Source organism: Merops nubicus, unplaced genomic scaffold, assembly GCF_000691845.1.
Source record: "Merops nubicus isolate BGI_N331 unplaced genomic scaffold, ASM69184v1 scaffold7473, whole genome shotgun sequence".
Classification (NCBI taxonomy): domain Eukaryota; kingdom Metazoa; phylum Chordata; class Aves; order Coraciiformes; family Meropidae; genus Merops; species Merops nubicus.
Window position 1 is genome coordinate 28,158 of NW_008596833.1, and position 15,298 is coordinate 43,455.

Sequence of the window (15,298 nt, forward strand, 5' to 3'; positions counted from 1 at the left end):
GTGGCTGGTTTGCTCACATCTGTCTTTTTTCCTTTATTTCATGTAACACCCCTATTCTATGTAAAAATCTTCATTCTTTGTCATCCATGGGTTACTGATCTGAAAGTTGTACTTAGAACATAAGTGATTGCACTTAATTCTTCAAATAAATATTAAGGCTACAGTAAAACTGAGGAAAAGACTCAGTTGCAGACTAGGCAGGCAGAAGAAGAGGTCTTGAAAGTTAAAATCATGATTCACAAGCTTAAAAAAAGGAAAGAGAGAAACCAAAGAGGAGGAGCCTTTCATCACCAACCTCCAGTTCTGCTTGCTCTCTCCCCCCCCAAATTAATTCAGTGAGGTTTTGAAGCCTTTTTAATTGAAATAATTTATTTTTATCTCAAGCTGAGGTTATCATAAATCAGCAAATAAGCAGCAGTTCTTGTCACTGTTTTTTTAATAAAGGAAGAGGGCAAATAAAATGAGCTGTTGTGGTAAATACTCCTGTGGCAGTGAGTTATTGCACTCTCTAGAAGTGGCTCCCACCCTGGCTGACAGAAAAGCAGCTTGCAGGTGGCTTTCTGCTATAGACTACATTAACTAGTAGGAAACCCTGATTTTTCTGGAAATTTTCAGAAACAATCATTCTTTTTAATCTCTTTACCTTAAGGACATCTGCTTGTAATATCACGAGTGATTAATTAAGTCAATACTTTTTAAATGTGAACTGCAGATCATTAAAAAGCAAAACCACTCAGCTGCCGTTCAAAGGTCCATCCTGCAAGGATTTATCTTAATGACAAGGTCATCACTGGCTTTAATAGTTGAAGGTTATGATCTAATAATTGCTGACTACCTGCTGAGAGCTAGATCCTGATCCTAAGAGGTAGGAGTAGCTGCCTCTTAAAGACAGGGCACTGAAGGAATAAGATGTTTCTTAAGTCAAGGATTTTTTGCATCTAGCCAGGGAGGGCTGAGCACGTTTTTGTTGCTTCAAGAGAAGATAAAATGAAAATTTCTGAGGATTCTTTCAGCAGGTGATGTCCCACAAACAGAGCAGCTGCCTCACAACTGCATTTCAGCTTGTGCAAAGATAAATTTAGCAAGTAGCACCCAGCAATCTGCTGTGGTTAAGGTGCAGCATGTGACTGTCCTGTCCTAGCATCAGAGCCCTGCTGCCTTGACTTGGTGTTGCCTTCTTCTCCTGGAGGAGACAACTGGTGTGGCCTCTCCTCTTGCTCCCCTGGCTGAGACCTTGAGCTCATGAGAACCAGAGCTGCTTTCTATGAAAAATAAGGGGCATTTGAATTGGAGCTCCTTTTTCTGTGTGGGTGCTTGGATTGCTCACATCTGAGCCTAGAGCATTGTGAGTAAGTTCACAAGGTGTGTTCACCTTTTTTCTTCCAGCAGCAAAGGGAAGAATCCCTTGCCCAGCAGATGCAGTGTAAACATTCCTGATTCCTGTTGCCCACCTTGGACCCAACAGTCACACATTTATCCCCTAAAGGAAAAGGAGGACATCACCCTCAGAGCAGGAAAACCTTAACATCAGCAGGGAGCACCTCACCCAGGGAGGGCAAACCCCTCAACGTTGCACAAAGCAGCCTTTGAGAAAGAGCTGAGATTCAGGGGAGACAGGGTCTCCATCCCAGATCCCACCACCACTAGACCCACCTCTCTGGGGGGATGGAGTTTGCATAAATTGCCCACCACCAACCAAAACAAAGTCAAAGGACATTCAGGGTGCCTGCAAATTGATGTCCTTCAGTCAGCTATAAATACCCCGACACCTTGACCTGTTTCTTGCAGACAGGGCATTTAATTACAAGAAATGATCAATATTTCCTGCGTCCAGTGAGTGGGATGAGCTAATTACACAGGATGCATGTGTTAGCTGCATATTTTTAAAGGGCAATATGCTCTACAGCTGATGGTGTGTTCTAAGGTCTGCTGCCAACCTTGGGCATCACACTTCAGCCACAGCTCTCACCTTTGTGTGTCTGAAGAGAAGCAGAATTTGTCATGTTGGGTGTGTAAATAAACAGCCTGGTTTCCCCAAAAACCCTTTAGAGTGTGTCAAGGGCAGAACACTGAGGTCTTTTAACCACATTGAAGCTTTGAAGGAAGAAACTGCTGCAGTGGCATTGGTGACAAGCAACACCAGTTCATTTGCAGCTTCTTCTTTGAAGGAGCATCACTCAGCTTGCACTTTGCAGCCTGCTGATGAGGCAGCATCTCTAAAATCACCTAGTGGTTTCTCAGTGCCTGGCATTGGGGTGCTGAACAGCTGCTTAACTTATGGGGGCACTGGTAAGTGAAGTTCCTGCTGCCTCTCTGACTGAACGCAGAGGTTGCTCGTTGAAGACCCAAGTCCCCAAGGTGCTGGTCAGTCTTAGCCTTCACGGTGGTTTCTTCTGAAAAGAATCTCTGTCTGGTTGGGAGCTCTGGTCTCTCCGTGGGGATTTAACAAGCTATTTCCATCTGTTGCTGCAGGCTGTTGTTTCAGAGGATGGGTTCATTTGTGACTCATGTTTCTTTTCTCTCTTTCTTTCCCTGCCCCCTTTCTCTCTCTCTCTTTCTCTCTCTCTCTCTTTCTCATCTTTCCTCTGCAGAGGGGGTAAGAACGAGCCAGAACCAGAGCAACCAATCCCTCGAAAGGTGCAGATTCGTTCTCTCCCTTCCCTGGAGGACATTGACCCAGACGTGTTAGATAGCATGCACTCGTTAGGCTGCTTCCGCGACCGAAATAAACTCTTACAGGACTTGTTGTCGGAAGAGTAAGCACTTGCTCAGTCTTCATATCACTTGGGTGGCCAAGGGCTGGGGTGCTTAGAAACCTGGGGAGAGGCAGAGAGAGCTTTGAACTGGTGCCTCCTGCTGTGAGGGACCCGTAGCAACTTCTCACCCTTTGGTGAGATGCTGGGAGCGAGCACGGAGCCTTCCGTGCCCCGTGTGGCAGATGCTCACAGGCTGAGCAGGAACAGAGGCTTGGTGCTGCCTCCTCCCTCGCTGCCTCTTCATGAGAAGATGAGCCCTGCAGTCTGGATGGGGAGCTATCATTGCTCTTATTTCTGTTGGATGTGTCTTTGTTGGCCAATTTTTATTTATTTCAAGGCTACGCCCGAGAGCTGGTGTGTTCCCTGAGGGGGAAAGGGCACTTAGAGGCTCAGGAGACCTGTCTTGGTGCCACTCTTGGTTTGGAGGTCCTGTTGGACACGTTGCCTTGCCTGTCCTGTGTCTGTTCTGTGTCCTTTCCTCACTAGCTGCTTGTTGGAGACATCAAGCTTCTCAAAAGCTCTGTGGGTTGTGTGTCTGCCTGGCAGGTGCATGACCAATTCCAGCTTATTTAGAATAATTGTAGCTGTTTGATGAGAAAGGTTTAGCTACATGTTGATGGTTTTTCTCTTCAAATGTTTTTCTTTTTTTTTTTTCCAGAGAAAACCAAGAGAAAATGATTTATTTTCTTCTGCTGGACCGGAAGGAGAGATATCCTAGTCATGAAGATGAGGATCTTCCTCCTAGAAATGAAATAGGTACTGCAGACAGGACCAGGTCACCATGAACCCATCTCAACTCGTTCCTCTTCACCTTTCTTTTTTGTTGTTGTTTTTAAATATACCTGAGCCCTTGCATCTCTGCTACCTTCCCACTGAGCCTGTGTGCAGAACTGGTGAGATCCCTCAGCCTGAGGCAGTTGGGTCCATTCTGTGGTTAAACCCAAAGACTTCATGTTTCAGGCTATGTCTGTCTCCCAGTGCAGAAACATCCAAGCTGGTCTTGAATCAGTTCTTAAAAATACCCTGTGGCCCCACAAGCTGGCTCTGTGTGAGCAGGTTTAGGAGCAGCATAGTGGGAGAATTTTCTAATTACTCATTTAGATGCAGTATTGCACATTCCCTGTTCTATATCTGTAGTATATACATCAAACCCCCATGTTTTTAGACTATCTTAGAAAGATTTTTAAAGCTCAATATGCACTGAGATTATTTGCCTTATAAAGCTCTTGTGATACTGGCTTTATCCCTGAAGAATTGTTCATTAGTATTTTAGGGTGCTGTGATCACCAAGGACTTCCCTTAACCTAGACAACAGGGAAGATGCTTCCCTAAGGAGCTAACTCTCTCAGTGACTCTTGCTGCCCAAAGTTTAACTAATAAAAGTTTAGTCACTTTGGTCAATGACCTGAAAGAACATTTTTACACAGTAGTGTTGTGATTTTCAGGGATTGTATTTCAGCACTTTGGAGGCTAGAAGCAAAGTGCTCTATTTTCACTGGAAAGCCTGGAATCTCCCAAGCTAGTGATACACTGGGCTGTAAGTTTGCTAATATTCTGTTGAATTATTACCTTATCCAAGCTCCAGACCCTGTAATTTTTGCAGGGAAATCTCTTCTATGGGAGAAGAGATGGAAATTCTTAGTCAATGCAGTAATTTTTGAACTCTTACCTGGATGGAGCTCCAGAGAGCCTGTTAGATCCTGATGAAGATGGGTAGACATGCCAGCTGCAGGTCCCATGGTCAAAAGCTCAGTGCAGTTGGTCATCTAGCACTTTACTAATCAGCTTTTGACTCAGACTGATTATCCTGCCATGTAAGGACACCATCATCTTGGTTTAGAAGTGGTTTTGTCATAAAAAAAAGAAGCAAGGTGACTCAAGAATCTTCATCTCCAGCATGTGAGTGAATACAGAGCTATGCCCTCAATACATCACGTATTTCTCTTCCCCATGCCAAAGTATTTCCAGGGTTTGAACTGAAATGTTATGATCTGCTCTGATATTTTTTGGTACCAGGGTTGAAGATGTTCCCCAAGAGGGAACCACCACTCTGAATGTATCTTTGTGCCTCCTGGGCACATTTGAGACTCTTGGAGGGTTGTTCTTGGAGTGGTTGTTGGTTGTATTTCCTCTTCCACAGGGGGTTTCCACCTCCTCCATTCCCAGCAGCAACTCTGAGAACATGGGGCAAGGTTTAATTAAGAGCAGTCATGCTTCTGATGAATATCTCATCATTAGCCATTAGCAAAGGCCCTGCACAAACAAAGAGCAGAGAAATAGATTTAAAAACAGCAGCTTGAAGAAGCCACATCCATGAGAGCTGTGCAGTGCCTGAGCTCTTGCCGAAAAACACCAACAGTGCAGCTCAGAATGTTTTGCTTTTCCCTCTTTCTTTCCATGTTAAGTCTCAGAAAGGATGGATGCAGGTGAAAACATGGCCAGTTCAGCCTAGCAGTCTCTTCTGGTGTCCCTTCTGCCTGTCTCAGCTACAAGGAACTTCCTCAGAGGGCCAGGCAAGGGCCCCCTTCACCATCTCTCAAATCCAGCTCCATTTTCTTTACCTGAAAACACAGAAACCAGAAACTTCTCAGTAAAAGGAATGAACATCAACCAACGTCTCCTTGAGGAAAAGGCTTCTGTGGGGTGGAGTTTCTTAATAAACCAAAGAGTGAGGGTTGGGCCAGAAGAGCTATATAGGATATGGGTGGCTCATCCAAACCCAGAAGCTGAACCTTTATTCCCCACCTTCCAGCTAAATGCCTCTATAATTGGATCATTACCTCTCTTCCTCTCTAAAAATCCTCAGCAGTGGCTTCACTCCTCTGATGCAAAATAAAAGGCAAGTGCATCCTCAAAACTGTCACAGAACCTGACTAGGGCTTGGTTTGTTCTCCTCATATAAAACCTGTCCAGAGAGTCAGGAAGAGCAGGAGGCTCTGGAGGCTTTCCTGTATTTAATTCCTCTGCTTCTGCAAAACCTTCTACTGCTTTTAGGTGCCACCACTTTGTCTTTATACAGCTGTATGTTTATTTTCTTTAGATCTTTAGATTTGGCAGCAACGACAGAGTCTGTGCCCTGTTGTTCCTTACTCAGACCCTTTAAGAAAAGATTTGCAGTACTTGTTTAAAAAAATATTTACAGTACTTGTTTTGAAAAGTATTTGCAGTACTTGTTTATAAAATTATTTACAGTACTTGCTACTCTCAGCCATGGATGGTGTGGGATTGTAGCTGATTTTAAAGAGGACTCAAATCCCTCTCTTAGAAGCTCAGCCATGTTCATCCAAGCTTCTGGATGTGTTTTCCATCAAAGTCTTGTGAATCTTCGTTGCATTCATAGGTGTGTTTCCCCACCTGCTCTTTTTGCTTAGTCTCTCTCTTTGATACTTTCAAATACAGGTTGGAAATCAGTATCTTCCAGCAGCCTGGGCAGGAGAGGCTGATAGGAAAGCACCATTTCACTCATTAGCAATATCCTCTTCTTTAATTCTGCTGTTGAGACCCTCACAGTCCCTCTGGCTCCTGTCCTCTCAACCTTTCTCTTTCTGAGGGCTGTACAAAACACTGTTACCCGGGTCTTTAGCTAATTCCCCTTCAGATTTCTTCTTTGCTGTCTTTTAACATCCACCTCGTGTTTGGGCTGTCCCTTTTGCAAGTGTCACTCAGCCGAATTTCCATTTGCCAGAGTCTTCTGGTTGGGACGTGCTTGGATCAAGCTGCCTTATAAAATATCTGCTCCTAAAATGCTCTTCTTGCCTTTTTCCAGCTTTCTTGTTTAGACACTATTATTATTATCTCATTGTTGAGATCTGAGCTTCTTTCAACACCAGCTTCTCTCTTCATCATCCTGCTTTCTCCTTTCTTTCAAACCATGCTCCTCCACCTTCCTTCCTAGTGTCTGATACCCCTCTGCAAAACTTGTATCAGCTTGCTGTTGTCAAAACCAAACATAATTATGTGTTATGTTCATTATTTGGTCATATTTTTATGTCCATACTCATCATTCTGTGTGTTACTGGGCTCTAGCCACACTTCTGAATCCAGCAGCTCTCCTGGGGGTCGAGTCCTTCCCCATTCTTTGAACTCCTTTGACTAAGCAGGAGTTTGAAATGTCTAAACCATGTCCCAGCTTTCTTCAGGGTGCGTGGCCAGCTGAAGTCACCCAGTGGAAATGTTTTCTTAGGTTTATCTCCCTTTGGTTTTCCCTCACTATGTATTTTCCCCCGTCTGGAGGTCATTGCCCCTGCTAGCATTTTTCTCCTAGCTTTTCATGGCTGGATGTAGTTTGAAATGGAGGGAGATACAACTGCTTTTTTTCTAATTAAATTTTAACAGGAGCATTACCATTAATACAAAGGATACTGGGGTTGCACAGTAATGGGGTCAGTTGTTATCAGTAGCCCATTTGCATTTGAGCCGTCTGTGCTCATTGTTTCAAGAATAAGCTTTGCCTTAAAGAGATCTTGTTCTAAAAAACATGATGTGAGAGAGAGAGAGGAGAAACCAGCAAGTGGATGGGGGTGTGAGGAGGGCAGGATCATAAAAATAATTCCATCAGACTAGGCAATAGAGGTAGAATTGTCAAATGCAGTATTTCTGGGTTTGGAAAGGAATCCTGGCAGAGCAAAAACCTGAGGGGCTGAGCACCATGAGCTGCTTTCTATCTCCAGGGGTGAAGGATGCTGCTTCTTACAAGTGGTCACTCTCCATTTTTATAAACAGAGGGAACTGAAATAACCCAACCAAAGCCATGAAAATCCTCCTGTATTTTTTTTTTTTCCTGCCTTTCCTGCTTTTTCCCATTTTGATGCCATGGGAGATGTGAGTAATAAAGCAGCTCAGCAGCTCTGCATTTTGCTCCCTGCTTCACCACGGGGGTGTGCAGGGTTTGGCAAGTCCCCTCCTGCAGGGCAGTTTCCTACCTGCCTACTCTTTTCAGAGCAATTTAGGTGCTCCTCAGAACCTCTAGATGTTTGTCAGCACGTTTAGCAACTAATTACCTTTAAAGTTCCCATTCTTATAGCTCAGTTTTCACTCTGCAGAGTGAAAGTAGCACTTCAATACCTCACAGAAATGTTGCATGATAAAAAATGTGAAGCACTTCAGTTGCTACAGGAGTAGAAGGTATATGATGACCTCTCAGATGAATTTTAGTAGCTCTCATTGGAGATTGATCTTCGACAAGTGTGTTTAATTTGTAAGGCTGAAGGAGGAAAAAATGTAAAGCAGTGGGGAAAACCTGAAATCTGATCTCAAAGGTGCAAAATCAAGGGTGTGTTTTCAGAGGGGAGTGGCAGTTCTGAGTTCGAGGTGTCCTCGTGTCCCTGTGTCACGTTTGCTGTAGCTGGCAGGGACACCCAAAGGTGTCAAAGCTCCAGCAGCCTGGGTACAGACACAGGGTCCCTAGATGGCTTAGCCTGGGGAGAAGAGAAGGCTCCAAGGGGGCTTATTGGGGCCTTCCAGTAGCTTACAGGAAAGCTGGTGAGGGACTTTTTAGGATGTCAGGCAGTGATGGGACTTGGGGGAATGGAGCAAAACTAGAAGTAGGTGGATACAGGTTGGACATTAGGAAGGAGTTCTTCACCATGAGGGTGGGGAGACACTGGCACAGGTTGCCCAGGGAGGGGGTGGAAGCCTCATCCCTGGAAGTTTTTAAGGCCAGGCTGGATGGAGCTCTGAGCAACCTGCTCTAGTGGGAGATGTCCCTGCCCGTGGCAGGGAGGCTGGAACGAGAGGATCTTTCAGGTCCCTTCCAACCCTGACGGTTCTCTGATTCTCTGACTGCAGCTGACAACCTTTTCTCTCCCTAAAGATCCCCCCAGGAAGCGTGTGGACTCCCCAATGCTGAACAGGCATGGGAAGAGGCGGCCAGAGAGGAAGTCCATGGAGGTTCTCAGCGTGACAGACGGCGGCTCCCCAGTCCCTGCTCGCAGAGCTATTGAAATGGCACAGCACGGACAGAGGTGGGTCCCTCCTGCACCCAGGGGTGCTCCCCCCTCCTCTGTTACCCTCATTGAGGGGCTGTGGAGCTTCTCTCCTCGTGCCACAACTCCCAACCACGCTTGGAAGAGGATGTGGCAGCCAGCAGTGCTTGTGCAGGCAGGGCCAGATGTCCTGCCAGGGGCTCTGTCTGCTTGCAGCTATTGCTTAGGAACCACCACGTCCCCTGGGCAAGATTCATCTCACCTCTTTTTAGTTGTCAAGAGCATAGGTGTTCAGTCTGAGCTCGTGATATGGGCTGTCACTCCAAGCAGTGGGGACAGAAGAGAGCTTTGAAGGTCTCCTATGTCCCCTGTTCTAACAAACTTAGATGGGATAAATTGCTCTCTGGTTCTTCTGCTCTGTCTCTGTAGCCAGCAGGAACCTAAGTGACTGTCTTGAATTAGGTGCCTAGATTTGGGTGCCTGAACTTAGATGAGGTGAGCCTCACCCTCCATCTCATCAGAATAGCTGGAATCTGGAAAGTCCTCTCCAGGCACCTCTAAATGCCTCTAAAATGTGCTGTGGGAGCCAGCATGCATCTGACCCACATAAATTATCACATGCCTGCAGAGTGATGGAATATGTATGATTTTGCCTCTTTTCTATCAAAGAAAGTGTCAGTCTTGTGGAGAAACAGCAAAGGAGAAGGGTGTCTCCTCAAGGCAGGTTCTGGGGAGAGTTGAGTGGATGGTGGAAGTTCACTTCTGTGAAGCATGGAAGTGGCTTCCTCAGTCCCTGTCACTGCCCCAAGGGGAGCACGTGGATTTGGATCCACACTTCCATGAATCAACACAGACAAGCACTTCATGGATATTTATGGTGGTGGTGATGCTGTAACTTCTGTTTCAGCTTTATGACATGGTTGTTTTGCTCAGCTGTTAAGTTCTTCTCAAAAAGAACCTGCTGTGCCCAGAAACTCCCTTTGCTGACTGAGAGCTGGGTGAAGAACACGAAATAATTTCACATCCAGAGGCCCCTAGAATTGCTGGGAAGTTTTGCTGGCAGCTGTGACAGTTCCTACCTACAGTGAGGAAAAAGTGATGGCTTCCAGAATCTGCTAGGACTTGGTTCAGGCTGGATACATGGCCTTGAGCTACACTGCCATAAAGAGTTTTTTCATTGTAGTGTAGCTTGGAAACCTATCTTGAACACGTGGTTTGCTTTGGTGTGAGGTCTAGGGGAAGGAAGTGTTCAGAACAGGGTGTCCTCAGAGTTCCTCATAAGCCTCAAGGTGATGAGGATGACCACAACACTGACAAAGAGCTGCTCCTTCCCAATTCAGTGTGCAGTGTTTAGTCTGGTACCTGGGAGATGCACAGACCATGAAGCTCCCAGAGCCAGCCAGAGGTGAATCCCCAGCCCAGGGCTGCCTGTGGGTCATGGTGCTCTCCAGCTCTTCACAGCAAGAGCCCAACTGGAGCTGTTAGATTGATCCTGGAGTTTTCTGAGAGCCAAAACCTCCCCCTCCAGCTCTGAGCTTTGACTCTGGATGCAGCAGTCTGAAGAGGCAAAGCTGTGTCTTGCTATCCAAAGTATTTCTTTTGCTTTTAAATGTCTCACTCGATTCTGCACCCGAGGAAATGAATCAAAAGGTCTGAGGTGAGTTCAGAGCAGAGATGTGTCCAGGCTACATATCAGCAGGGAAGGACTTTGGCTTGAGGAGGAAGCCAAACCTGCCAGGCACAGAGGAGCTACAGGGCAATCCATACCAGAACTCAGGGCTGGACATAAAGGTGGGATTAAGGATGGAGAAAGGGCTGTAAGAGCACCACGACCGATGATGGTGGGCTTGGTGGTGCTTGCTTTGGAAGGGGTTCAAGGGCAGGTGTGGTTTTACTCCATGTGTGAGCTTCCATAACTCATCCCATCCACATCCAGAGGCCACAGGGGCAGGTTTGTGTCGCTGGCAGGACGTGGACTGGCTTCACTAAGGAGCACTGCTGCGTGGGGCTGGCCTGGGGACAATGAGCTGCTGCTGGGGCACCACCTGCCAGAGCACCTCCCACCAAGAGTGGGGCATGTTTGGAGTCTGGTCACATGAAGTGCCCCACTCGTGGTGGATTTTACAGCAGCAGGGGGATGCTTTTTTTAAGAAGGGTGGGGTTTGGTCTCCACTGATGGCTGTTCAGTGCTTTTTAGCCTGTCATATTAGGAAGACAGGGAGGTGGATCATGGGAACAGGTCTCCTGTTTAGACCCTGATGACTTGTGTAGCCAGCTGGAGACACAGAGCCACTGCTTCTTTCTTGAGCTGGCAGAGATACTCCTCTCACCAGTGGGCAGAACACACCCCTGTGTCTTGTGGTGTTGTCCTCTTTCCCAGCAGTGAGCAGATGTTTGCTTGCACCAAGGGGGTTTCTGTTGCTACCCCTGGTCTCCGTGTCTGCGTGATGAGCTGTGCTTTGGGTAACCCCCTGGGGACCCCACAAGTGTCTGAGCTTCACTTTTTTAGGGGCATGTCTGTGATTTGAAACACTGCAGCCTTCAACCCTATGGGCTGAGGAAGCATGAAGGGAAAACACAGAGTCATAGAGTCCTTTAGGTTGGAAGAGACCTTTAAGATCATCAAGTCCAACCATGAAGCCAACGCTACTAAGTCCTCTGCTAATACAGAATCAGAATAATCCCTCTGTGACTTGGTTTTGGATCATGGAGAAGAGGATCTCAGCACAAGGGCTGCTCGTGGAGCTCGTGCTTGACAGGCTTGTGGTGACCTCTCCAAGCCTCCTCCACTGGGTCTTTGCACGTGGCAAAGTTAGCACGCACAAACACCAGCCACCCTAAAACTGGTGACTAAGTTTTGTTAATTCTTGGTTTTCCCTGCTAGCTGTCAACTGAACAGGCTCATAATTGCATCTTAATTGCTTCTCTTATTGTGCTCTCCACACATCTCAGCCTATCTGGTATTTCACTGAAATGTCAAAAGCAAAGAGGTAGGTTCTGAGCCTAGTTTAACACCAGCTAATTTGTCCTTTGTGCCAAAATCACACAGACTAGGAAGAATTCCATGGGAGCTGGAATCTCTCAGGGATATGCCAGAAATTTTCAGCAGCTCTGCTGTGAGAGTCCAAAAAGTGTTCTAAAATGGGCTTCATTAACTATTCATTTTCTTCTGGTCGTTGGAGGGGAGAGCTTGCATGAAAGATCAGCTAACATTAGGGAGCAGTGTTCTGTGAAAGAGTGAAGCATATTACCAGTGAAATATATTACAGAGAGCTGCTCCTTTAGCAAAGCACAGGGAATTTTGCTTCTGAGCTCCAGGGATTCACATCCAAGATGATAAAGGATATTTCTCTATACACTGAGTACGGGGAAGAGAGTTGGGAGCAAGCGGTAATGGACCCTACAAATTAGACTGCCAAATGGATTGCTGTTCCTCTCCCAGGCTCTGTGCTCTGATTTTAACCTTTCCCAGATGGTGCTTAGTGTTGAGGTCTTCTAGAAAAGTCTGAGAAATGAGGGCTTTGCAGTTCATGCCTTCAGGCAGGCTCTGGTTTTCCTGGGCAAGGCGACAAAGGTGCCTGAGTCTTCAGCTGGAAAAAGGAGAGCAGGGTTTATAAGTAGGGATGGGGGGAGTCATATCAGAGCTCAGAAGTCAAGGGGAGCTAATGAACTGCAGGCTTGAGGAAAGCAAAAGAAAGGTTTTTTCAGAGCACTGCTTAAAAAGGGGAGGAGGGGTTGGGGGGCTGGGTGTCCAGCATTGCTTCAGGTGACTCTCTTTTATAACTGTCCACACTAGTAACTCTGTTTTCTCGCTTTGTTCCTGCCATAGTAAAACAATGTTCAGTAAAAGCCTGGATATCTCTGAAGCCAATCCCAAATTCAACAAAGAAGAAAGGTATAAACACTGACAATATGTTCCTCTCCTCTACCTCACTGCTGAGACCTTAAAGATGCAGTACTTACCTTCTCCGTGCGGGGGGACAGCCCTTCTCTCCTTAGAGAGAAACCAAGGGGGGTGGGGGGACACATTCACATCTATTTTTGCACAGGACCATTCCTTTGAGGCTCTCCCCAGTGCAGCCTGTGACTGCACCAACGTCTTCCCCCCTAAAATTTCATCCTACTGCTCCTCCTGGTTCAGTTCTGCCATGAGTGAGGATGCCCAGGGTAGAAGTTATTGGCTAAGGCTGCTTTGGGAAAGATTGGGGGATAAAACACAAGGAAAGGCCAGAGTGCTCCACTCCCAGCACTAGAAACAGCAGATCAACTGAGCTAGGGACAGCATGGTAGGAAACTCTGGAAATCCTGTTTGACAGCAAAATACTAAGTGCCTGTAGGTAAGAAAAAAGCTCCTGGCTTGTCCCTGGCTGCAGCAGGGAACACAAGAGGAGAAGATGAAAGCTTTTGGAGGATGATTCCAGTCTAGCAGTTCAGCAGTAACAAAAAAGGTAACTCCCAACTATTAGAGGCACAATGGAAGACATGCAGGCCACCAGATTTAGGGAGTTTAAGTGGACTCATGTGAGTCCATGAACCAAAAAAAAATGCTTAGACTTTTTCAGGGAAGGCTTTTAGTGGATGTGTTGTTTCCTAATATTTCAGTCTCCAAGGAAGAGATTTTTTTCTCTCATGTTTAAAGTTGGCATCCCAATGGATGTTTCTTCATCAAAATGTAGTCCTTATACATTTTAGAGGAACACTTTTCTTTCCCAGTGTCAGGAGAGTTCCATGTGGTTCCAAAATGGGGAAGTAGTGGCTTCCTAGAAGAACCTATGGACTTGGCAGACCATTCTTCTTTCCACTTCCCCATCTCATAGAAACCCAGGTGAGGGACAGCCCCTGTTTTGGCCTCTTCCAGGCTGAGGGAGCCCTTTGTGGGCAGTTTGAAGAACACCATGCACCTGCAGGAGAGGTGGTGCCTCACTTGGTGTGTAAAGCACACTCTTTAAGGTGCCCAGGTGGGGACTGAACTGTTAGAAGCCTCAGAGTTCACAGCCATGAAGAAGCAGTGGTCACACAGCCTTTAGTGGCTGGGCTTTTCCAGACTGTTACCACAGACATGGACATTCCTGTTCCACTTTCTGATTCCCCCTATGCATAAATTCTGCTCTTCAACGTATGGCACTTCTTGCATTAAGAGTTAACTACTCTGGAGATGAACTTTTCCACAGTCATTAAAAGTCAGGTCCAGAAAGAGAAGTACAGAAGCTCTGTGACAGGAGAAGGGTCTTTCAGCAGATGTTCCCAGCACCATTCATTGTCCTCTGTCCTTCTCTAGCAGCTGCTACAGCTGTGTAAGGAGCAGAGGAAACCACTTGGGAGTTTCTTAAGTAGACCTGGGCATGTTTTGTTCCCTCCCAGTGGTGGTATTCTTCAGAGAAAAGAAGGTTAGAACACTGCACAAGGGTCACCAAGGGTCCTTCTCAATGAGGATCACATCCACTGTGGTCTCACCTCCCTCCCACTCAGAGAGTTAGGGTGAAGAACCTCAACAGTGGGGAAGTGAGAGGACCTGGATTTGGGATGGGCACCCAGCCACACGAGGGGATGGGCAGCCAAGAGAACCCCAGCAAAACGGAGCCAGCTCATGGTGGTGGCCAGTAAATTTTTGGCCAGTGTTTAATTCTCCAACTTTACGATGTCTTTTTTTAAAGGAATACTGCATCTTTAAGGGTCCCTTCCCTCTAGATGCACATGGTTGTCTTAGTAGCTGAGGCCACTGTCCCTTTCTTTTTTTCTTTTTTCTTTTTCTTTCTGACTTTCACCCCTTCTTTCAGTGCTTCTCTTCTTCTGTATCTGGGTTGCTGCAGCTCCGTAGTTCACTTGCTTCAGTACTGTAGGGAATGCACATGTCTGCGCTTCTGGGTCTATTGTGTCCTGGGATTGTTCATTTTCTTTTGTTTTTTTTTTAAACCTCATTTCCCTTTTCCTTTTCCCCTGTTGTCAATTTGCTTTCCATTCTCTTCGTTAACCTCTTCAGCGCCTTCCCTGTTGGGAAAATGACTTGAAAGAAAAATTGACTCGCCCTCCTGGCACCCATTCTATCTACAGCTTAATCCCCTGCATGTGTGAATATTGGGTGTATTTTTGGTGTCAATCTACACACGAGTTCCAATATACCATGGGTGTCAATTTGCTCCTCTCAGTTACATCACTGTAGATAGATTTCTGCAGGTACAATTGAAGGACAACGTTTGTCCTTAAATCTTTATGTATTTTGCCTATATATCGATTAGATCTCACCCAAATTTGCACTCCAGGCCAAATTACAAGCGGAGTGTCACTCAAACACATAAAAAAACCCAACCTACTGGAATGCTTCTTTCCACTTCTCTACCGACGAGTAGCACAGCAACTTTTTCTTTCTATTCTAACCCTGTTTTCATGTGAACTTTCCCCAAAAGCTGCCCCATGTTGCCCAGCCCGGCGTTTGCAATGTTGATGTAACCAGAAGCATGGCTCGTTGCCCTGAGCAGTAAAAACTGTGAAATCTACTGGGCCTGGATGAAATTTGGCATTTCTGTTGGTGACCGTCTTGTGGAGAATGGATTTTTTTTTTCCTCACCCAGCCAGAAAGTAGCTCTGGCAGCTTGGGAGCCTGTTATTGAACATGGAAAG

At 46.2% G+C, this 15,298-nt stretch overlaps 1 protein-coding gene across 1 annotated transcript in view; it reads left to right on the forward strand.

Annotated features, from left to right (window-relative positions):
• Nucleotides 1-15,298, forward strand: part of LOC103769313 (serine/threonine-protein kinase BRSK2) — a gene marked incomplete at its 5' end in the record, with an annotated part of 77,857 nt that overhangs the window by 23,233 nt on the left and 39,326 nt on the right. Inside the window, 3 exons of the mRNA XM_008936499.1 lie at nt 2,592-2,756; nt 3,415-3,512; nt 8,569-8,719. Of these exons, the coding sequence (XP_008934747.1) occupies nt 2,592-2,756; nt 3,415-3,512; nt 8,569-8,719 (414 nt within the window). The remainder of the gene's footprint in view (nt 1-2,591; nt 2,757-3,414; nt 3,513-8,568; nt 8,720-15,298) is intronic.